The sequence below is a fragment of the Monocercomonoides exilis genome, assembly GCF_001643675.1.
Source record: "Monocercomonoides exilis strain PA203 chromosome Unknown scaffold36-1065637, whole genome shotgun sequence".
In the NCBI taxonomy this organism is placed as follows: Eukaryota; Preaxostyla; order Oxymonadida; family Polymastigidae; genus Monocercomonoides; species Monocercomonoides exilis.
In genome coordinates this window covers 638,070-662,920 of record NW_027150581.1, presented here as the reverse complement: position 1 = coordinate 662,920, position 24,851 = coordinate 638,070, and the positions used below count along the sequence as shown (strand labels likewise).

The window sequence follows — 24,851 nt, the reverse complement described above, 5'->3', positions numbered from 1 at the left end:
ATTTCTTATTGGATTCAAGCGTCTATCTTCTCTGCATCGAAAAAAACGTAATGATAGATGAACAGATATCCTTATCGCCCAAATTAACGTAAGCATAAAAAGTAATATCTTTAAGGAAAAATAAGAAGTTCGTTAAACTAATAGCATATTTAAAATTATGAAGCAAACTTGTCTTATGTGGAAAAACATCGAAAGAAGAAATGTTGCACATAATGAAATTATCACCGAAATTGGAAAAATGATTAACAAAGCATCCAGCGGAGCACATAAACTAATTGCAAAGCCAATTAAAATTACGCTGCCAATCAGCAAGGACGAAACAATAAAATTACTATTTAACAAATTGCTTCCAAATGCAATTATAGACATAGGCTAATGTAACTGAATCCAAAAATAAATTATTTCCTGCTTTGTTTTTGATTAATTCCAGAATTCAAATCCCATTTGTTCATTAAACATTATTTGGAACATTGGTAAAATATTTATTTACGTAATAATGGGTTATAAAAATAATTATGGAATAGGATCTGAATAAGTTAATTTACAAAAAATATAAATGTTAATTATTAAAAAACAGCTTGATGAGAGGTATCAAGAGACAGAAATATTTCAGTGTTTGAAAAAATCAAAGGCTATGTCAAAACTGAGCTTTGTTTCATCACAAATAAATATTTCGTATTTATGTCTTTATCAAATGACAAATTCTCTTTCGACGAAAACAACATTTTTGAGCCAGTATATATTTGTTGAACCTTTGTTATCATTATTATAATTATTGTCTGAAAGATTTTTGAAACTACAGTTTCTAATTTTTCCCTGAAAACTCAATGAACTTGGGTTCACATCGAGAAAAATATCATTCCATTTCAATTATCAGGATTATTTTGAATGTTGTCAAAAACTTTTTCAATGTGATATTTTTAATAAAATTTTTAGAAATATTAAACTGAAACTATTGTTACCAGAACATTGACCAATCGCCTCAAACACTTTTGCCATTCGTCTGTTTCAAAATAAAATAACGAAAAATGATATTTTTGTTTCTTTGTTAATGACTTCAATGCTTACAGGAAATGGTCTACTTCTAGAGCGAAACAGTTGTCTTTATATGGGTGATTATTTTTGAAATCATAACTTTTTTCGAAGTTTCGAATTTTTAATTTTCGTTTGTCAATGAATTGAATATTATCATTCCAGTATTTTATAAATTGCAATTGTTTTAAAAGACTCACGTTTAAAATGCATTAATGACATTTTTTTTTGAAGACGGTGTTATCACTTTTAAATGTTCACTGACAAATATGCAAAACGAATTTTCAAACTAAATATTTTTTCAGAAAAAATATGATTTCAAAAATGATCAGCCATATGCTTTTCTGTGCTCAACTTAAAATGCTTCGTTCTCACAAAATATTTCAATTGGTTCCACATTTAGCAAAGAGATGTTTTTTGGAATCAAATAAGACGATATGGCATGGAATAACAATAAAAAAGTTATTTCTCAATTCCTTCATTGAATAAATCTCATTATTTTGTGTTGCAAACACTGACGAATAATTATGTTATTTCCCAGATATTCATCTTTTGAAGAAAAATTATTACCCATATTTATATTCAAGATGAATTTTGTACTTTTGTCTTCTTTGCTTGCATTGTTAAGCAGCTTTGAGATTGTTGACAAATGTGAACACATTAACTTAAAATGCGCTATCGATTCTCAAAATGCTCATATTTTGAATCAAGGATTATTCTACGACCACTCATATGAAATTCTTGATGGATTAAATTTTCATGGCTCATGTGCAAATAATAAAGCGAATGAAGGCAAAATCCCTAATAATGATGCTGAAGCACCAGGGTTGATGCAAAAACAGAGAGGATATTTATCAAAAGATAAAAGAAGTGAATTAAAGAATATGGACAATCATTTGGTGTTTGAGAATTGTCAGCTGAAGACAATTGGTGATTCAAAAAGAGTTTTTAACAATCAAAGATCCATAATGATAGCGATGGTCAATTTTGGCAATTCGAGTTGTGAAATGAAATATTTGTCCTTTTTCAAAGAAGAGAGAAGATCTCTCATGTTCATCAACGATTTATCCACAGTTCTTGTTCATTGTTGTTCAATCCATCAAAGAGGAGCATCAAGCGATTATTTATTCACATTAAATGAAGGGTATTTGATTCTGAGCAACACTTCTTATTTCAGTACCGAATGTGCAGAAATTTGTCAATCATTTGTTGGATGTGAAAAAATAAGTTCTGAATTTAAGAAAAAAGACTTGAAAATAATTGATTCCGCTTTTTCTTCATTTTCTCTTGGAAGATCAACTTCTCTTTTGGCAAGCGCAAACATTTGGAAAATATCAGTTTTCAACTGCCATTTTTCGAATATCTCACAAAGTGCAAGAATCCAAAATAATCAATGTTCAATAGGCAATTCAAAAAATGATTACTCTTTTGCTGGATGCGTTGTCGAGAAAGTGGATTCTCCACTTGGCGGAGGATTGATCGAAGGGATGCGTTCAGAATATAAGCATTTCTTGGCTTGGAATTCGAGTTATTCTCAATGTGTTCGGAGAGAAAATGTCGATCCTGTAATTGGAAGCAAAAATATGACAAGGCAAACAATCAGCTCTGGTGATGCAACATTTGTGGATTGCGATTTCAAGAACATTTCAACTGGCAATTCATCAAGAGTTAATGGAGGTGCAATACTTTTCACTTCTTCGGGTTTTTTGAACGTAACTTTGTGCAAATTTTATTTATGCTTTTCCTCTTGGTGTGGAGGAGCTATTTCATCAAGATCTTCTGGTAAAAAACTCTATGTTATATCTTCCAGTTTTGATTCTTGCACAGCAGAAGATTCGTCAGGATGCATTGACTTTTATTATGTTTCAACATTTTCAATGAAGAACACAAATTGCTCGAATAGTTCAGCCAAACATATTGGAGGTGGGATATTGATTGAACACAACGATAATCAGGGCCTTGTTGAAAATAGCATCTTTTTTTGTTGCAGAAAGAACACAACTCAATATAGTGGAGGAGGAAGTGTTGGATTTTTTAGAAATGGAACTGCCATTTTATCTGATTGTTCACTTTGTGGTGGATACAGTGAGTATAATGGAGGAGGTATGTGCTGGTCAAATTCCACAGGAGACAATGATTCACCGATTATGTTTTGCTTTTTTTCGAATAACACTGCAATGAATCTGGGTCATGATGTTTATGTTGTTCAGGGATGGACAAACATCAATGATACATCGTTTGTACACTGTCGTTCAAGCACAAGTGCAAATAGCAATCGAGTGGTCAAAGGAGAAACAGGATACGACAATTGGATTCCAAAGATCTTCTTCAACCCAGTGTTTGTGAACTCAATGGAAGGACTGGATCACATGGCCTGTGGGCTTGTGAGGGCAGGAGATGAATATGGAAGGAGATGCAAAACAATTGAATATGGAATGAGTGTGCTGGATGCAGAAGGAAGCAGCAACGAAGTGATAATTGAAGTTGGGGATTATGAAGAAAACAAAATAGATGTTGGAAAAATGAAGGTATCATTTGAGGGGAAAGACAAAACACAAGTGATTGTTCATAATGGATCACCAAATGGAGAATCGTTGGTAGCCATTGGAGCAGGAGTGGGAAGTTTCAGAAAAATCAAATTTATTTGTATGGAGAATCCATCGTCTCATCTGATGGAAGTGTTGGTAGAAGAAGGGATGTTGAAATTGGTTGAGTGTGTGATCACTTCATTGAGAAACGATGAAAGCTGTGCATTATCAGCATCGCTAATGATCGTTCAGATGGGATCTGTCATTCTTGACTCTGTTGAGATCAGTGAAATATCATTTTCATCCGTTCCTGTATTCGAGATCAGAGGAGAGCACTCATTATTTTTTCAGATGAATGATGTTGAGGTTGAGGGTATTTCTCGGATGAGTGGAGATGGGAGTGTGATTTGTGGGAATTTGGTGAATGGGATGAAGATGAACATCTCAGGAGGAATGATGAGGAATTGTGTGTGCGAGGATGGATGTGGAGGAGGGATGTGGATTCAGCTCAATGAAGGCTCACAAATGGAGATTGGGAATGTCTCAAGCGAAAGTGCTGATGAGAATGTTGATTATGTTACATTCAGCAATTGTTGCTGCTTGGGAAATACGAATGGAGTTGGAGGGTTTGGCGGAGCGATTTATTTGGATGTGTGTGATGAGAATAGTGCCTTTTGTATCCATTATGCTTCTTTTGAGAATTGCCAGGCAGAAAAAGGGAACAACATATTTGTGAATGCACAGTGTCTGAGAGATGTTGTGAGTCACATCACATTTGGCTTTGAGCATGAGGGCATGTCAGATAGAGACTTATTGGGATTTGAGGATAGGTGCCGGGAGGAGTGTGCGCCACTTCTTCCATTTATGATGGAAGCAGGAGATGTTGGATTTGTTGGAGGAGAGAAAAGCTTGGACTTCAGCAGATGTGGAATGGAGCAGTATCCGTGCTCATCGATCAAGAGAGTGGTTGAGGTGTGGTATGGGGCTGTGTCAAGAACAATCCGAATCAAAAATGGATTTGTGCTCTGTGAAGAGGTTGTAATGGAGAGCCAGTTTTGGAATGTGACAGGCACAATTGGAGACACTGCTGTTGAGGTTGTTGCGCCTACTCTTCAGTTTGACTCTAAATGTTTGATCAAAATTTCATCGGCAGCATTGCTGAAAGATATGTGCTTTTCGCTTCCATCAGCACTTTCTCCAGCCTCTTCATTCATCCTTTCCTCTTCAAATGCTTTGAGTGTCAGTGATTGCTCAATTGAATCTGCCATCAAAAACTCACTGAATGAAATCGAATTCTGTGTCTTTCATATTGATGGAGGAGTTCTGCACATGACAGGCTTCTCGAACAAAGGATCAATAAATACCTTGTCAGATCCAATAATCAGATGTGGTGGAGAAAGTTCAGCAGAATTTTCAAATTGTGTTCTGACTGGAATATCGAGGAGAAATGGAGGAGGAAGCTGTTTGGAAAGGAGCTGCGCCAAAAAGGAAAGCAAGAATTCTGACACATATATTGTTGATGTTATAATAATCACGAATAGCACATTCAGTGAGTGTGGTGTTGAGGAGAAAGATGGTTGTGGTGGGGGAATGAAGATTTCAATTGGCAAAGACGAAGAGGTTGTGATCAATGGGTCAACCACATTTGATGGTTGCAAGACAGAGAATGAAACAGACTCAAATGGAAGAGGAGGAGGGATGATGATATCAGTTGGAAGTGGAGGCGGAATAAAGATGAAGGGGGTAGAGTTTAAAAACTGTGAAGTGTCATCGAGTGAGGAAGAAATAAGAGGAAAAGGATTTGGAGGAGGGATATTTGTGAGTTTGGATGAGAGGATTGAAATATTTTCATTGGAGAGCATGACATTTGTTGGGTGCAATGCCTGGAAAGGGAAAAATTTGTTTGTTTCGGGATGGGATCTCAGTGTGATTGTGAATAAGGATAACTTCAAATGGGAGATGAGTGATGAGGAGTTGGGGTCATTGGATGAGTTGTGTGGATGGGAGAGAGCGAGCACAGGAGAGACTTATGTGATTCCACTGGTAGTGTATTTGTGGGATAATTGGAGTGGGAATGGATATGTATCAGGAGATGGAGGAGGAGACTTCAGTGGGTGCGGAAACTCAGAAGCACCATGTTCATCAATTGATCATCTTGTTTCATTGAGATGCTCGCCTCTTGGAAGAGAAGAAACAAAAATAGCAATCAGAAATTCTGGGAAGCTCAGCAACTCGATTTCGTTGTTATCGTCATCATCGTCATTATCGGAGAGGCTGAGTGTGTGGATTGAAGGCGAAGAGAGAAAAGCAACAATAAAAGTGACAGAAGGAGATGGCAGCGAAGATGGGATGATTCAGTCAAATGTGAGCCTCAGCATTGCCAGAATTGCCTTTTCTCTGCCAAACGAGCTTTTGCATCACTCTTCGCTCATTCATTCACTCTCCTCCACAGCATCTGCCCTTTCTGTTTTTTGTTGCTCATTTGCTTGCGGGGAGGCAACAAAGGAAACAAATTATTGCTTGATGAAGGCAGATGGAGGGAGCGTGGCAATTGAGGATTGTACCCTTTCTCAGTTCAGTCTGGCAAAAGGGTTTGTGGAATTCACAGAAGGTGTGATGATGGTTGATGTGGTGAATGTGTCGATATCAAACACAACCATATCTGGTTGCAGTCTGATATCGCTGAGTCAGCCATCCCCAACAAATGTGTTGCTCAGCAATGAAAGAGTGAACACAAGGCAAACAGTGAGAGTGAATGGCTCTTCATTCACAAACATCACATGCACAGAGAACAGAGCATGTGCGTTGAGCGTGGGATCGTTCTCAGCTGGGGTGGAGTGTGTGGTGGAAGGATGCGAGCTGAGAAAGTGCATGAGCGAGACGAGCGAGGAAGGAGGAGGGATGAGAGTGTTGTTGAAGAGAGGAGAGTCAGAGCTGAAAGTGAGCGGATGCACATTTGGGATGTGTGTGTGCTCGACAGCCAATGGAAGGGGAGGAGGGATGATGATTGATGCACTCGATCCAAATCGAGTGCCAGATCAAATGCCAGCATCGCCACTTGGGCTGATAATGGAGAACATCCGATTCATGATGAATGATGCACACGTGGGGAAGGATGTGTTCATCCGATGCAATTCGATTGATTCGCAGGTCAACGAAACATTGTTTTCACTGGACTTCAGCCAAGAAGCACTGAAGTTGAACAACTCTGTTTGGGGGAGCGATGCGAGTGGAGGTGGAGATGTTGATCTGATTCCATTGATCACATTCTATTTTGCAGTTCAGGTGTTTGCGAATGTTGGAGGAACAGACAGCAGGCAGTGCGGGGCACAGACAAATCCGTGCAAAAGCATCAGCTGCAGTGCGAGCCACATTCAAAGAGGTGTTGCAAATATGATTTTTGTTGATGGAGAAGGAGACATTGGTGGAGAATGTGTGATCGGAGACTTGTGCGTGAAATCAGTGAAGAAGACAAAGGCGACAATCCATTTCAATGCAACCATTCAAGAGATGGGAAACGAAAGGAGTGTGATTGTGTTTGTGAATGAGTGTGTTGCAGAGAGATGTGCATTTGAGTTTGGAGAAATGTTTGAAGCAAATCACAGACACATTCTGAAAGTGCAGAACGGAACAACAGAGTTGAGAGAATGCGAATTTTCATCTTCATCATTTGGATATCTCATTAAAAACTCAATAATGGCTGTCGAAGGTGGAGAACTGGAGATGGACAAGTGCGAGATGGTGAGAATGAAAACATCAGTGCCTTTGATAGAATTCATTGGTGAGTCAAAAGCTTTTATATCAGAAACCAAAATTCTTAATATATTATCAGAGGGAAATGCAATAGAAGTTGGTGGCAGGGCAAGAGTGCAGATGAAGGAGCTTGATGCTCAGAACATAACGCTGTTGAGAAGTGGAAGTGCTGTGAAAATGCAGAATTTGGAGGAAAATGTTGTTCTTTCGAATTGTTCATTTGGAAAATGCTTGAGCGAAAAGGAGAAAGGATCGATTGTATCAGTGGTTAATTGTTCTGATGTGTGTTTTGATTTGTGCATTTTCCTTGGTGTTGTTGATGAAGATCGAAAAATGGAGTCTTCTGAAAATGGCAGAATAGAGGAAATATGCAGATGGAATGGATCTGTAATTGATTTTTCGAGCAGTTCAGCTGTTGTGAGAGACACAACAATTTTCAACTCCTCAAAGGGAGGGATGACTGCGAGAGGAGGATCTGTGACGATAGAGAAAGGAGAATTCTTTGGCAACAATCCTTTCATTGCAAAATATCCATCGCTTTGTCGAAACATTATCTGCTCGGATTCTGCTTCGCTGACCATTTCCAGTTTGAAGGGAGGAGATGGGGTGATGCCCAATTCTTCGCTGTGGATTCTGGATGATGGATGCAGCCTGGAAGGGATAGCAGGAGAAAGGGAATCGCCCTTCTTCATTCCCAAGCTGGAAGGGGCTTCGGCCAGCGAAAATGGAGGTGGGACTGAAATTCAATTCAAGGGAGCACTTCTTCTGCCATGCGATTTGTCATTCCGACTGATTTTGTCAGCTGGAGATACAGACCTGATTGAGACATATCATTTTGCAGAAGATGGGTTTGTGAGCGAAACGGAAGCAGTTGGGATGGTGCCTTCGAGAAATCTTTCGTCGATCCCAGATGAGACGGAGGTGTCTGTGATGATTGTGTATGGAAAGCGGTTGTCTGCAACTGATTCTTTCATTCTGAAGAACAGAAGTGATCCCAAGGCAAATGGGGATGAAAGGATTGTTGAAGGAGGAAAAGAAGGGAAATCGTATTGGTTGTTGATTGTTGTTGTGCTTGTTGTGATATTGTTGATTGTTCTGATTATTTCTGTGATATTCATTGTTCGATGGAAGAAGGTGAAGAATGAAGCAGAAGATCTGAGAGAGATTGTGAATGATAACATCAGAAAAGATCCAAAGGCATTTGAGATGGTGACGATGGAGATGTCTCCTGAGGAGCAGTGGAGGAGAGCAGAAAGGGAAGCAGAGAAGAAAAATGAGGAAAGGATCAAGAAGAGGGTGTATGCGAAGAGCTTGGGACACTCGGAGTCATCAGAGCATCTTCTGTCTGAGAGCGGATCGACTGAATACATCCTGGGCAGAGATTCAGACAAGATTCCTGAATGGGCATTAGAAAAGGTTGAGGAAGAAAAAGATGATGTTTCAAGGAAGCGAACTCCATCACCATCCATTTCATCCGCTTCAACCACAGACACTTCAGATACAGAATCCACCTTTGTTCGTGGGGAGGATTTGTGTCCAACCACCTCATCGATGTCGAATCTGGTGGATGCAATGGCCTGCTCATCACCTCATGAGAAATTGATTGTGGATCTGAGGGATTCGCTGTTCATGCTGCTTCATGGGAGGAATGAGAAGAAGGAGATGGCGATAGGCACTTTGCAGGAAAGAGAGCAAACAGCTGCCCAGGTCTTGTTCTGGGTGGCCAATCTCGCCCTCCACTCATTTTCCGAGATGGACAACCCTCTTCAGTCACTTGCCAATCTGAGCCCACACATTGTGCTATTCTCTGAGCACATGGTCATCTGCATCGTGATGCACTCCGACTTCTCATCTGACGATGATTCCGATTCCTCATCCATCTCCTCGTCAACTGTTGCGACATCTGCCAGTGATGAGGAGGAGGAGGAGGATGACTCTCTGCCCTCGTCTGCATTTGAGGATGAGGATGACAATTTCAAGAAAGAGTGTCTGAGGTGGAAGGCGCCAGAGCTGCAGATGAACAAGAAGATGGGGGCAACAGAGAAGTCGGTGGCATTCTCGGTCGGGATGATGCTGTGGGAGTGCCTGACGCTCCAGATCCCGTTTGGGGAGTATGAGGCAGAGGCAGCTGGGCAGAAGATTGCGAATGGGGAGAGGCCTAATTTGAAGGCAACAGAAGAGTCAACGTTAGAATCCATAATTATGCTGTGCTTGTCATCTGAGTCTGAAAAACGTCTTTCTCTTCAAACACTGAAGAGAGAGTTTATCCAGCGGTTTCCAGAAGGGAAAGTGATGCTCACAATGTCTGATGCAGTGATCTATATCGAAGACTCACACCACGAAGAAAGCTATTTCACAGATGAAACTGACAGATGAATCAAAGAGTTGAAAAGGAGAACCTCAGATTCAGTTGCTCATTCGTCTTTTCGCAAATTCGCAATCAATGCAAAAAACACACCATGGAGCTGAATAGAAATTGATGAAAGAACGAAAATAACAAAACCAATCAGAAAAAATGGTGATAAGAAAATGAGATTCAAGAAATTGAAATTCAAACCGGTTGTGCTTTCACATTCTTTAATCCAGAAATGTCATGCACTTCACACAATTGTTCATCAAATAAGTGTTATCAGCAACATTTTCTGCTGCTGTGCATTCACTTTTTGTTCTTTTTAAGCATTTCTTTCCTTATTCATTCGATTCTTTTTTCTTTTTTTTCCCCCAGAGCAAATAAGCAATTGATGATTTCTGCATTTCTTCAATAAAACATCCAGTATGCAACAAAAAATGAAAGTATTAGTAAATGATTTTTCACAAGGAAAATCACGGAACAGCCAAAGAAGATTAAAAGCTTTTCAATTGGCAATTTCTTCTCCTTTTATGTTCATTTTGCTTCTTTTGTAATGTTTGTTGCAAATAAATGATTAGACCTTGCATCTACCAGATTAGCGGTTCATTGCTCATTTTGTCGATTGGCTTCATTCTTGTTGCACAGAAAACATTCGATAAAAATCCAAAAGATAGCAAGAAATCTGAAACAATCAGTTGTGGATGTTTCTTTCATTGGAGCCTTCAAATGTCACATGCCTATCAACAAGAGTTATTCGAGTGACCTCTTTTCTGTTTCCAGAAACAATTTAAAAATTGAGAGAAATAACAAAATAAAATAAAAATAAAAGAAGAGCTCGTGAAAAAAAAAGTCAAACAAGCTATTTTGTTTGCAAACCTTTCCTCAGCTTCAAAACAATCACTGATTCGAATTCACTTTTGTTCGATAAATCCTCTTCCTATTTTTTCACTCTCTTCTCTTCTTTTTTCCTTTCTCGTGTTCTCTTTTCCAAGAATCGCAATAAGTGCAAAGAACAAGAGGTTTTCTTCTTTTTTGTTTCAGCCTTGCTGATTTCTTCCAGCTTATCCAAAGAACAAACTGATGCAACAAAAACAACGTTGAATTGCTCGTGGCTTGTCAAAGATAAAGAAACGCCTCATTCATATTTGCAAATTTGATATGAACAATCTCTTCAAAGATCATCTTTTTGAATCATCAATCAATCGCGTTCTTCTTCCTTCACTCATTTCTGGCAAGGCCACTTCTGGTCCAATGCTTTTGCCTTTCCTCACATTCTTTTTTTCAAAAGCATTTCATTCGTTCCTCAGCATTTAACGGCCAATTAAAATGGAAAGCGCAACACATTGGTGAAAGCCAATCTATTGCACTTTATGTTGAGTCAAATGCTGCAATGAATTCAATAAATTATATCAGCAATCTTTGCGAAGAGGAAAATCGAACGCAACATGAACTGGTTTCGAAAAAAGTCGACCAAAATACTTCAACTTCTCTCTGACCAATCCTGAAAATTCTGCTGCAATAACTCCCACTTGCCAAAAAATATATGATGCAACTTTGCAAAAACACTGATTCCGCTTTGGTTAAGAATAAAATAGTTTCAAACAAAAGAGAAAATCCAACTGATATTGCGCTCAAACAATCCGCAGAAGCTACTAAATCCATCTTTCTCTGCTTGAGCCAGAGATGTTCCCCAGCTGCTCAAATAAAACTAAAAATGAGCAACACCATGCTCTAGGATTTGCACGAGGCGATGATTTTATCAAAAAAGACGTTTTCAGTTTTTGTTGACCATGCAGCAATAATAGAGCCATCCGCATTGCTCAATTCTTCCTCATCCAACAACTTTTTGTAATCTTTCAAAGAATTGGAATTCTCTTTTTCGATCTCTCTTCATCTTTCTTCGGTTATCATTTCTTCACTTCGATTCCAAAATCCATTTCCTTATCAGATGCTCTTCTGAGTGTGAAGCAAGTGATGTGTTGATCATCTTCAGTATTTCTTTTCCCATTGATGCATCTCCAACAAAGGCCAGCAGCACTATTCCCTGTTTCTCTGCCATCTTCTTCCTCTGAACAGCCCTGCTGCATACGCTGAAATTCTTGGCCTCATAAAAGTGCTTGTTTACTGCACTTACAACAGCCCAAAAGTATTTGTATTCCGTCGCAGCGAAAATCAAATGTGAAGTCTCAGATGAAATTGAATGAAGCATTTTCAAGAAATTTCTAATTATTCTGTTCCCAATCCAATGAAATGAACTTAACATTGCAACATCTGGAAAGCCAAAATGATTGAACAATGCTAGCGAGGTGAAGCGAGAGGCACTTTTCTGGCTGCTCTTGTGATGGCTTCTTTCTCTCGAAAGGAAAAGGCTCCTGGCTGAGAGAAGAAACAATGCGCATCAAAAGCGGAAATCTCAGAAGATCCTGCTTCGCAGCCTGAACAAACTGCTTCGTTGTGAAACCTTCAATTTCAGAAGAAAAGTCGCTCTGCATTCCAAGCTGACTTCGCATCCTGTATTTTTTGACAAAGGCAAATTCTGGCTCTTCAATTTGTCTTCCAGATTGTTTCCATTTCAATTAATGAAGCATTTCGATTCAATAACACAAATTTTTGTGCAGCAGATTTTCACCTTGACTGCTCCAAATCGTCTTTTGGGAGTGGAAAATAAATCAGTTGAGATTCATTTAAAGTCATTTGAATGGTTTTGTTGAAAACAAAAATTTGTGATTCCCGAAATGCATCAACCAGGAACGCAGATGGCAAATAGATGCATAGCTGTGGCGTTTGTGAATCCTGAGAAAGATGCGCGCAGGGCTGTAAATTCAAGCATGAAAGATAAGGATTGATCTGCTAAAGTTGAATGTTTCAAAAAATAAAAAATACTTATTTAATATAAATGAAATGACGAATGAACAAACAAAATTGTTTTTATCTCCGATGTGCGCTCAATAATGCTCATTGGTTCAGGCGATTTAGCTTCGCGCAAGTATGTATCTGTCAATTTTCGTCATTCTTTGAAAATAAATCACCATCAATTCAGCCCCAAATCAACTCGCTCAAAAACAAAGTGACCAGCTTCTACATATAAAGATCCGTTATGTCCTTTACAGTGTTTGCAGAGATACCGAAGATTTGGATGCCTCATTTCAATTTGAAAGTGAAATATGCATATTCGCGCTCAACTGAGCAAATCAATCCCATTCACACCACCACGAGCTTGAAGCATTCGAAAAAATTATTTGTATATGCGTGACTCTTATTCATCCACCAGTCATTCCATCTTAACACAAAAAACGATTTTAAATCAAATCTTTCGCCCAACATATATTTCTGATGAATGAAAAACAGAATTTCCCTCAAAAACTGTCCAGAGCAGCAAAAGCGTTCAAACGATCAAAGATTCATATGACATATATTTGCTGCATTCCGGGAAGTGTGCTTTTGCTGGATTAAGAAAAACGCACAACATGATATTCCGATAGTTTGTATTTTTTGTGTTTATTCGAGTTGAGATTCGAATTTCTTGTGGCAATTATTTTATTTAGCGCATCATTAATTTTATATGCTAAGGAGAAAGCAGTGCCAAAAATGTTTTTGGACGTACCATGAAGGGCGTTGTTCACAAAAAATTTAATCAAAAACTGCGAATTGAAGCTAAAAGAGCGAGCTGATCAAAGCGAAAGCCTCAACATATCGAACAAAATGAGCTATTGCGCCAATTTCTTTCAAATGGCAAACTCCGTTCGCTCTGTTGTGAATGTGCTTGTTTCAATCAAAGATGAAAATTGTTCTCCGTTCTTCAAAAGCGAAGGCCCTTGTTGATTTTTTCGATGATGATTGATTTTCTTTATTTATTTCTATCGGTGCTGCTGCATGCATTTATTCCGTTTCGATGTTTCATGTGCCTTTGCCTTTGCGGAATCAAAGGAGAGGATAGCCTGCAATTTGCTGATCTCGCTTGGATGGCAAAATAGATTGCTGCCATTTTCAAAAATAAAGATAAGGCGCTTGGGTGGAGTTGAATCATGAGCAAGAATACGCAAAGTATGCTGATTTTTAGGAGCTTGAAAGAAGTTTGAATTCATCTTTTCTGAGTTGTTATTTTTGTTTTTTGTGGATTGATCCAGTTTATCTCTTTTCTTTTCACCTTTAATATTATAAATTTTGAATTAAAAATATTATTTTTGATTTTATTTTATATTTTCATTTTTTATTTCATTATTATTTTTCCATGATTTTGTTGCGTCATTTTCCAAAAGAAAAAATTCAAGAAGCACATTTTTGAAAAATTCAGAGAAAAAATAAATGATAAAAAATTTCATTTGCAGAACAGGGTTCACTCGGAAAGAAAATTGCTCTCAAAGCAACAGCAGTAATTAAGTTTCAGAAGTATGGTCAGAGATTTCTTTTATTATCCTTTTGAATGCTTCTGTTTGGATTGACATATTTTGAAAAGTTTGTTCCAAAGCCAATTAGATTCAAAAATGCGGGGAAAAGTTGTAACATGGAAATAAAAATATGAGAATAAATGCTGTTAAGTCTTTTTGTGTCTTTAAAAATAATAGTGCAGAACCGAAAAGATGGATTATGGATGGATGATCTATCAATTATTTTGGCTGAAAAATGCAAGTTCTTGTTGTTTGCCTTGAATTGGTGATTGGTGCATGGGGAAGATGTCAACTACCTGACCAGAATGAGGAACAACTCCAATGCTGGATGGGGATGCTTGAAGGAAGACAAAACAGAAACGAAGAATGCATTGTGAAGACAATGTGCAGCATGCACAACTCTTCAATGGGAGTGGAGAATGTTTGCATTTATCGATCAAGAGAAAAGTGTTCGTTTTTTGTTGGGGAGCAATCTGCGCTGAGTTTTGGATGTTGCCTGCTGACTGAAAAAGGGAATCTTTCGTCTTCGACGATTTGCAATTGGGGGTTTTGTATTTTGAGGAATTCATCGCTGATGAGCAGCTCTTGTTATTCCTTGTCGAATAGTGTTGTGGAGATGCAAAAAGCAAGTTCGTGTGTGCAGATAGAAAACTGTGAGTGGAGGAACATTGCGTTTTGTGGGAAAGGGAGCATTTTGAGGAATGGGGAAGGATTCAGCGAAGTTGTGAAAAAATGCACTTTTGCGAATGTGACTGAGATGAACAAAGCCGATGAAAAGATGAAAAGTGAAGACTCAATCACTGAAAGCCACATGGAAGATAGCATTGTGATGAGCTCAATGAATGTGCTTAAAGGAGGGATAGCGAGTGGAACACAGGGATCGGGAGTGTTTTTGTGCAGCAATTGCACATTTCATCGCAACGAAAGAAGAGATTGGAGAATTAGGAATACAGATAGACTGCCAACAACAGAAACACAGACATTCAAAAATGCAGAGTGGATTGAATGTTCTGCTGATTGCGGTGGAGCACTGTATGTTCATGATAATCCAAACGCAACGCTCACTGTGGAGAATTCATCTTTTGTGAAATGCAAAGCAACATCCACAAGAGGTGGAGGCATTTATGTTCTGAATATTGGAGAATGCACTGTGAAGCATTCTGTGTTTGAAGAGTGCTTCTGTGCTTCATCGACAGATTGGGGAGGAGCTGGAGTTGAGATATCAGGAATATGTATTCAGCCATATTTGGAAAATTGTTTGTTCGAAGATTGCTGGTCAGGGAATGATGGAGGGGGAGTTGGAATTTACAGTACAAAAACAATAAATACAGAAGATTGTATTTTGGATTGTTCGTTTAAAAATTGCAGCGCTCACAGCTCAAAAAATGGAGGAGGTGGTGGATATGATTGTGGTGTTAACGAAAAAATAGTATTGAAAAACTGCCTTTTTTTAAATTGCCTTTGCGAATATATGGGAGGCGGTTGCTGCATTTCCCTAAATGAAAAAATTGGGAATTTTCTTTACTTTTGTTATTTTCACAACAATAGTGCCTCATTTGGAAATGATGTGGTTATTTTAAGTTATGATAATAAATCTCAAGCTTTTTGGTGCTTTTCATCGCGAATAGATGAAAATAGATATTATGCTGGAGGCGATAAAAGTGAATGGTTGCCAAACAATGGTGGGAAATGCAGATTTGTCTCCTCCAAATTGACTCAATCCAAAGCGAAAGATACATATAGCTGTGGATTGAATGAGAGTTATGCCTGTCTAACAATCAGCCATTGCCTTTCACAATTGATCGTAGGGTTTGTGGAGGAAATGAAGGTGTTGAGTGGAACAGTTGTGGAAGGAAAAGGAGTTGACATTGGAGAGAAAACGATCTCTTTGAGTGGAGTTTCCCCATCTGGCTCTGCCATTGAAACAAAATTTGAGGGAAGTGGACTGAGTCTATTTTGTATTGGAACAGGGGAATTGACTGTGAGCGATCTGTCAGTTGTTCACAACTCGTCAGTTGAAAATAATCGAAGAAGTAGATTATTTGAGATTCAGGGAAGAGGATTGATGGATGTGAAGAGAATGAACATTTCGATGGATGCAGCTCATTCAGAAGAGAGGAGCATTCAAAACTCACTTGTGAAAGTTGATGGTGGAGAGTTGAAAATGAAAGATGTGAGATGGTTGCAAACATTCAGTACCACAAGTGCGATATCTCTTTCTCAAGGATCGTCAGTTTCATTCTCTCTGGATAACTGCACATTTAGCAACATTGTGAGGACAACAGCTGGATCATCGTTGATAAGTTCAGGTGAAGGGTCATTTTCGATAACACTTGAAGGATGTACAATTGATGGCTGTGGAAGTGAAGATTCTGTTTTTGGAGGGGGAATAATGATTGAAGTGGGGAATATTGGCTCATTGACGATGAATGGAGGGTTTGTGAAGAACTGTTATGCCTCGACCACTCAAGGGAGAGGAGGAGGGATTGGGCTGAAAGTGAAAGATACAAGTGCAGAATTTCTGATTTCATCAGCATTTGAAGGGAACAGGGCGAAATGGGGAAGTGATATTTTTGTTGACTCGATCGATCTGGGGACGACTGCAACAAGTGGGAAGATCACTTCATTAACTGCTTCAAATTCCACAATAAACAAAATTCGGGGATTCCACAATGGAGATGAAACGATTCCAATACCGCTGTGTGTGTATCTGATTTCTTTGCCAGAAGAGGTTGTTGCAAGCAATGTTGATGCATTTGATCACTCCCATTGTGGATATGCTGAGTTTCCCTGTCTGACTCTGAAACATTCGCTGACAAGGCAAGAAGAGGAAAAGAAGATTGTTGTTGATGGGATGATTGCAATGGAAGAGGAGCTGACATTCGACTCCTTCAAGCACACAATCCAGGGGAATGATGAAAACAGCGGATGGAAGGTGATTGATGAATGTGATGGAAGTGGAGAAGGCATGATAACAGTCAACACTAATACGAATTTGAGAACATTGATTTTCTCCATTCCTTCTGCTCTTCCAAATCATGAAATATTCTTCAGTTCCACCTCACAATCATTTTCGCTTGAAGATTGCTCACTGACATTTCAAGGCTCCCAATCAGCGTTATCTTATGTATTTTTGTCAACAACAGCAGGAGAGGTCTCTGTATCATCGTTTGTTGTGTTGCACTTGACTATTGGGAACTATCCGCTGATTAATCTTGATGAAAGCAATGCTGCAGGAACATTCACTTCCATGAATATTGAGGATATTAGCTCGACAACAAATAGTGTTTTGTTTGGAGTGGAGAATGGAGCATCTTTTTCGATTAAAGATTCAACACTTTCAGTGAAAGCATCTTTACAAACAGATTTGCAGTCAGGATCTATTCGAGTAATTTCCACAAATTCCTCCAAGTTTCTGAAGCTCACAAACAACACGATAAGTGGATTCAAAGGAATTGAAGGAAATGGAGGGGCAATTGAATGCACACTTGGGAGAGATTGCTCACTGGAAATAGTCGGAGGGATGATGAGAGAGTGTGAGATTAATGGAGGAAACGGAGGAGGGTTGTGGGTTGAGATGAAAGAAGGATCATCATTCACTGTGGGAAACCTGACAGAGGCAGACTCAGCAAAAACAACATCTTTAAATGATGAAAACGATTTGTTCGGGCTCACTAATTGCAAGGCGATGCAAACAGCAGGTGGAGAGTGTGGATATGGAGGAGGGATTTATCTTCATTTGGATGATGAAGCAAGCTCATTCATCTTGAAGGAGGTATTGTTTTCTGGATGTGATGCGAGAGAAGGGAAAGAAATCTTTATCAATGCAAATGATCTTTGGAGTGTGATTGACAGAAGCTCAATTGGATTTGGAGTTGATTTGAATAACTTGACAAAATTGAATGGATTTGAGAGATCCTCATTGAACGAAGCATTTGCCATTCCGCTGGTATTGTATTTGTGGAATAATTTTTCAGGATGTGGATTTGTTGGAGGAGGATCGTTGAGCCATGATTTTTCGAAGTGTGGATTCGAAGAGTTTCCATGCTGCACAATCTCCAAGGCAGCATCAGTCCATTTTGAAGGGAAGAAAAAGGATGTTGCACTTCTTGAGCCATTTGTCTTTGAGGAAGAACTGAGTTTGACTTCGAATGAATGGAGCATCAAAGGAAAAATGGAAAATGTGAAGTGTGATGTTTCTGATCAGAAGGAGGGAGCTCAAAGTGGATTTATTGCAAATGCAGTGCCTGTGTCAATGACTGGTATTATCTTTTCTTTGAAGAGATCGCTGACCTTTCATGAAAGTGTGTTTGAGTGTTGTTTGGGGAAGCTCACACTGAGCAAATGCGGGATGGAGGGAGGCGCAGAGGCTATTTCGACCGTGTTTGTGAAGGCTGTTGGAGGGATTGTGGAAGTGATTGGTTTTGGATGTGAAAGAGGTGCCAAGTGGGGTTCATCGTTATTCGTTGTTGAAGGGAATGCTGAAAGTGTGTCTTCGATGAATATGACGAAAAGTGATTTTGGAGAAATCACGTTTGGGGATGGATGTGTTGTTGAGTGTCACAATGGAAATATCCATGAGATGTCAGGATGCACATTTTCATCGATTGTTCGCTCACAGGGAAGTGGAGGATGTGTAAGTGTTTCGAACAATAAGGATGATAATGATGGAAGAGATTTCAAAGTGGAAATAAATGACTGTTCATTCGAAGGATGTGCTGTTGAAGGAAAAGGAAATGAGATAGGAGGAGGTGCACTCTTTTGTGAGGCATTTTCAAAAACGAGTCTTGTGGTGAGTGGGTGTAAGTTTTATTGTTGCACAGCACCATATGGAGAGGGAAGTGTTGGATATGGAGGAGGAATAATGTTGAACTTGTTGAGTGAAATGGGTGAGACAGATTTTGTGATATCCTCTCCAACTTTTTCATCCGATAAGCCGAACAATGCGAAGTTTGGAAAGGACTTGTTTGTTTCATCTCCATCGCTTATCAGCAGCATCAAGAACGAAACACTGCCATTTGTGAAAGATAGACTGGAGATATTGACAGAAGACTCGATGAGAGGGTTTGATGGGGGAAACAAGGAATGTGCAATCCCACTGATCTATTTCTGGAAAGAGATTGGAACGAGTGTGCTTGTTGCAAGAGGAGGAAACAATGTGGTTGTGTGTGGACTGTTGGAGTATCCATGTGGATCGGTTGATTATGGGGTGAAGCGAGGGAGTGACTCAGAGATTGAATCGATTGTTGTTCAGGGGACTTGTGATGTGAGGAGTGAAATGAGTGTGAGTGGGGTGATGCTGGAAGGAACAGATGGAGAATCAGACAAAATCCAATTTGTGAAAGAGATTGAAGGAAATGGGAATGTTGTTGTTGAGTGCAGAGGAGTTGTTCAGTTCAAAGAAGTGGGGATTCTGATTCCGACTGTCTTTGACAATGAGGCAAGCATTCTCATCCAGTCGGGCTTCGATGCAATCAAAACGAGTGTTGTGCGTTGCTCAATTCACATGAAAGATGATGCTGAAGGTGAATTAGCATTTGTGCTGATAAGTGCATCAAAAGGAATTGTTTCGATTGAAAAGACAGAAATAACTGGATTCTCAACGATTCATGAGATAATGAGCATATCAACTGATTGTGTGACAACCATGAGCGATGTGAACTTTGAAGATATTTTTTTGAGTGGGAAAAGTGCAATTGTGATGAGAGAAAGTGTGGTCTCTTCAAGTGGAAATGAAAATGCAGAAGAAGTGTGGAATATTCTGTTTGACAAATGCACATTTATGAATGTGAAGCACAGCGTGTCAAACAACCCTTCGATGCTTTGTTGTGATGTGTCAAAGGAAGTGAGATTGAAAATGGAGAACTCAACAATTGATGGCTGTGGATCAGCAAGTTCGAATGAAGGAGGAGGGGTGTTTTTCCTTCTCGATGAGAAGGGGAGTTTGGAGATGAATCACACAAACGTGACAGACTGTTTCTGTTCGAATATTGGGAGAGGCGGAGGACTGTTTTTGAAATCGCAGAGTGTCTCACAGAAGGCATTGCCATTTGTGCTGTCGAACATCACATTCCAAGGGAATGTTGCATCGAAGGGGAGAGATGTGTTTGTGAAGTGCACTGACCTTGACACTCAGATTTCGGAGTGGCAGTTCCTGATCAACTTTGGAGAGCCATTTGTGAAGGAGCTGGCGATATGGGGATGCGCAGCAGACAATTATGGAGATGAAGAGGATCTGCTGAGGAGAGTGTTTGTGTTCAGGAGTGAATTCATATTTGTATCTTCGATTCTGGGAAACAACAGCGACGGCAAGAACTGTGGGGAAATGAAGGGAGCATGTTCATCGCTGAATGTTGGGGTGAGCCACATCATCCCATCGGATTATTCGCAGCTGTATGTCTGGAATGAAACCAGATTAACTGGTTCGTGCTCAGCTGAGAGTGTGACGATCAAGTCGATGGAAGCGAACAGAAATGCTGAGATAAAAATCTGGGAGATAAATTTGGGAGGTGAGGGAGTTGTGAAAACTTCGGAGTTTGCTCGATTGGAGAGAGTGAAATTTGTTTTTGAAGGAACGGGGAATATTGGCTGCTCGTGTTTGATGCACCAACTGAGTGGGTCTCTTATTCTCGAATCTGTTTCATTCCTGATAGAGAACAGATCAGAGGAGAATTCACAGATCCTTTTTGATTGTTCTCTTGTTGTTGTTGAAGATGGGCTGTTTGAAGCAGATCGATGTGGTGTTGGACATTTGATATTCTCAAAACCTGTATTCCAGATTTTGAGTTCAGAAAGAGCAACATTTGAAGATTTGTCAGTCAGCGATGTGGAATGCAAGAGTTCAATGTTTGAATGTGGAAAGTGTGAAAATGTGGGAATTTCGAAGTTGTCAGCCACAAATATCTCTTTGCAAGATAGAAGCCTCATCTCATTCGAAGCAATCAACTCTTCACTTGTTTTTTCATTGATGCAATCATCATTCTCAAACATCATCAAAACATCATCTGGATCCTGCATTATTTGCACAACTCAACCAATGACCGACTTTGAGATGCTGAACTGCTCTTTTCGTGAATGCACATCAGAGTTGCAAAAAGGAAGCCAAGTGTCAGTGGCAAATGCAAACAAAATATTTCTTGACTCGTGTGTGTTTGTGGGAAATCTCATTGGTAATTTCGAAAAGACAAATAATGAAATGGATGAAATTTGCAGATGGAATGGGTCTGTAATTGATTTCTCGAGCAGTTCAGCTGTTGTGAGAGACACAACAATCAGCAACTCCTCAAAGGGAGGAATAACCTTATATGGAGGTGCTATGAACATCAAAGATGGAAGATTTGATAATACCAATCCATTTATTCAGAAATATCCATCACTTCGTCGAAATATCATCTGTTCAGATTCTGCTTCGCTGACCATTTCCAGTTTGAAGGGAGGAGATGGGGTGATGCCCAATTCTTCGCTGTGGATTCTGGATGATGGATGCAGCCTGGAAGGGATAGCAGGAGAAAGTGAATCGCCCTTCTTCGTTCCCAAGCTGGAAGAGGCTTCGGCCAGCGAAAATGGATGTGGGACTGAAATTCAATTCAAGGGAGCACTTCTTCTGCCATGCGATTTGTCATTCCGACTGATTTTGTCAGCTGGAGATACAGACCTGATTGAGACATATCATTTTGCAGAAGATGGGTTTGTGAGCGAAACGGAAGCAGTTGGGATGGTGCCTTCGAGAAATCTTTCGTCGATCCCAGATGAGACGGAGGTGTCTGTGATGATTGTGTATGGAAAGCGGTTGTCTGCAACTGATTCTTTCATTCTGAAGAACAGAAGTGATCCCAAGGCAAATGGGGATGAAAGGATTGTTGAAGGAGGAAAAGAAGGGAAATCGTATTGGTTGTTGATTGTTGTTGTGCTTGTTGTGATATTGTTGATTGTTCTGATTATTTCTGTGATATTCATTGTTCGATGGAAGAAGGTGAAGAATGAAGCAGAAGATCTGAGAGAGATTGTGAATGATAACATCAGAAAAGATCCAAAGGCATTTGAGATGGTGACGATGGAGATGTCTCCTGAGGAGCAGTGGAGGAGAGCAGAAAGGGAAGCAGAGAAGAAAAATGAGGAAAGGATCAAGAAGAGGGTGTATGCGAAGAGCTTGGGACACTCGGAGTCATCAGAGCATCTTCTGTCTGAGAGCGGATCGACTGAATACATCCTGGGCAGAGATTCAGACAAGATTCCTGAATGGGCATTAGAAAAGGTTGAGGAAGAAAAAGATGATGTTTCAAGGAAGCGAACTCCATCACCATCCATTTCATCCGCTTCAACCACAGACACTTCAGATACAGAATCCACCTTTGTTCGTGGGGAGGATTTGTGTCCAACCACCTCATCGATGTCGAATCTGGTGGATGCAATGGCCTGCTCATCACCTCATGAGAAATTGATTGTGGATCTGAGGGATTCGCTGTTCATGCTGCTTCATGGGAGGAATGAGAAGAAGGAGATGGCGATAGGCACTTTGCAGGAAAGAGAGCAAACAGCTGCCCAGGTCTTGTTCTGGGTGGCCAATCTCGCCCTCCACTCATTTTCCGAGATGGACAACCCTCTTCAGTCACTTGCCAATCTGAGCCCACACATTGTGCTATTCTCTGAGCACATGGTCATCTGCATCGTGATGCACTCCGACTTCTCATCTGACGATGATTCCGATTCCTCATCCATCTCCTCGTCAACTGTTGCGACATCTGCCAGTGATGAGGAGGAGGAGGAGGATGACTCTCTGCCCTCGTCTGCATTTGAGGATGAGGATGACAATTTCAAGAAAGAGTGTCTGAGGTGGAAGGCGCCAGAGCTGCAGATGAACAAGAAGATGGGGGCAACAGAGAAGTCGGTGGCATTCTCGGTCGGGATGATGCTGTGGGAGTGCCTGACGCTCCAGATCCCGTTCGGGGAGTATGAGGCAGAGGCAGCTGGGCAGAAGATTGCGAATGGAGAAATGCCGAATGTGGGGCTGGTGAAGGACACACCATATTTGGAGTTTTGGAGGCTGTGTATCTCGTGGAATGAGGCAGACAGGCCTTCTCTGAGTGGGATGAAGCGAGAGCTGATTGGGCACTTTCCAGCTGGGGCAGTGATGGTGACACTGACAGATGCAATCTGCGATTCTTTGCGAGACGAAGAGGAAGAGGAAGAAGAGGAAGAAGATGGGATGAGCGAATCGATAAGCAAAGAAGAAGGGAGGAAAAGCCGAAAATACTTGTGATGATGGTCGTATTGGTTGGCATTCTTTTGAGAAGGGCTTTCTTTGCTTTCTTCTTTGAGTATTATTCGTTGAATGGGAAGTGGAGAGCAGGATGTGAATTATCCCAGTGAGTTCAGTCTGCTTTCCATTTTTCGACTTTCTTCGAATCAGAATCAAAATGTTTCAAAAACAATTTTTTATTTTTCTCATTTTGACTTTTGTTTTCAATTTTTTGTGGAAGAGGCGTGTGTGTTTTATGGTGCTTTTAGCATCACCATTTTTTCTGTTAATAACAACATCAGGATAATTCTCACAAGATGAATTGCAATGAAACAGTTTCTAATGTTTATTGTAAGCATTTTAAAGAATATCACATTTATGCATGCATCAACTCTTTAAAAAGTTAAAAGAAATAAAAATAAAAAATACAAAAATATTTTCGAACTGTAAAATATGGATAACATTTTTTTACTGCACTGAGTATCAAATCTTCTTTTTTGGAATTAGAGAAAAAAACTCCAAGGAAAATATTGAAATAATTATTATTTTTTTCTTCATTTCGTGATCTTTATCATCTCAATGATCATGATCTTGCAGTTTTCAAAATATTACAAAGATTGGACATAGTCACATTCAATTTTGTTCAATTATTTGTAATTATATACGAACTAGATTACAGCAGATGCTCCTCTTTTGGAAAAATTCTTAAATACTAATTTCATGTCAGCAAACAATGAAAATTCGAGTTCAGTCAAAACAGGATGAAATCACATCGCTTGCAGTCATATTCGTTTGTGGAAACAATTTTCCATGCACCGACATTATTTGCCAATTTTTCATTCATTTATCATCGCATATAATCACAGAGCGAAAATTGTATAATCACATTTGGCTTGATATTGTGAATTTTTTTTCATTTTCAAATCGTTTTTTTTGATCAAAAATCTAACAGTTTCGATTATCCAAAAAAATGGAATAAAATGATTAAACAATGTCAATTAATGATTAAATTTGCAATTAAAAGAGAAAAATATGAATTACTAAGTAATATTCAAAAAATGGAAAAAATTGAATCAAAATTAATTAATTATTTATTTATTTAACTTTTTTTCTGTGCTAGGTGAGATCGCATATAATCAAAAACTGTAATTGTCACAGAAATTTATGCAAAACCGGTTGTTATAATATCCAGCTTAGACCGTACAAAAAAATTCTTAGAAAAATATGAAATTGTGGGAAAAGATTTTTCATTGATAGGTGTAATTTTTTGATTTCACAACTTTTTTCGTGGTATTGGTATTTCAAAGGTTGTTTATCTTTGGTGAGAAAACTTTAAAAACAGCGTTGTATTTTTGTCACAAATTTCACAAAATACATTGTTATAGAAAAATACATTACAAAACGATCTGAAAATGATGTTCAAACTTATCAGAATTAATTTGAATATTTATGATATTATTTCTGAATTCATATTATTTCTAACAAAATTATCTGTTCGAAAATTTCCCTTTTATAACAACAACAACAACAACGAAAAAAAAAAAAAAAAAAAAAAAAAAAAA

The 24,851-nt window shown here is 39.2% G+C and overlaps 2 protein-coding genes across 2 annotated transcripts; both read left to right on the top strand.

Annotated features, from left to right (window-relative positions):
- Positions 1 to 1,396: 1,396 nt before the first annotated feature.
- MONOS_12163 (uncharacterized protein) lies at positions 1,397 to 9,695 on the top strand. Its single transcript, XM_067864761.1, has one exon. It carries the CDS (start codon positions 1,560 to 1,562, stop codon positions 9,687 to 9,689), a length of 8,130 nt encoding a protein of 2,709 aa, XP_067723705.1. The 5' UTR covers positions 1,397 to 1,559; the 3' UTR covers positions 9,690 to 9,695.
- A 4,591-nt stretch (positions 9,696 to 14,286) lies between these two features.
- Positions 14,287 to 23,607, top strand: MONOS_11360fu15608 (uncharacterized protein; the record flags this gene model as incomplete). The annotated part of the gene is made up of 1 exon (XM_067863885.1): positions 14,287 to 23,607. One exon carries the CDS (start codon positions 14,287 to 14,289, stop codon positions 23,308 to 23,310), a length of 9,024 nt encoding a protein of 3,007 aa, XP_067723704.1. The 3' UTR covers positions 23,311 to 23,607.
- Positions 23,608 to 24,851: the final 1,244 nt, after the last annotated feature.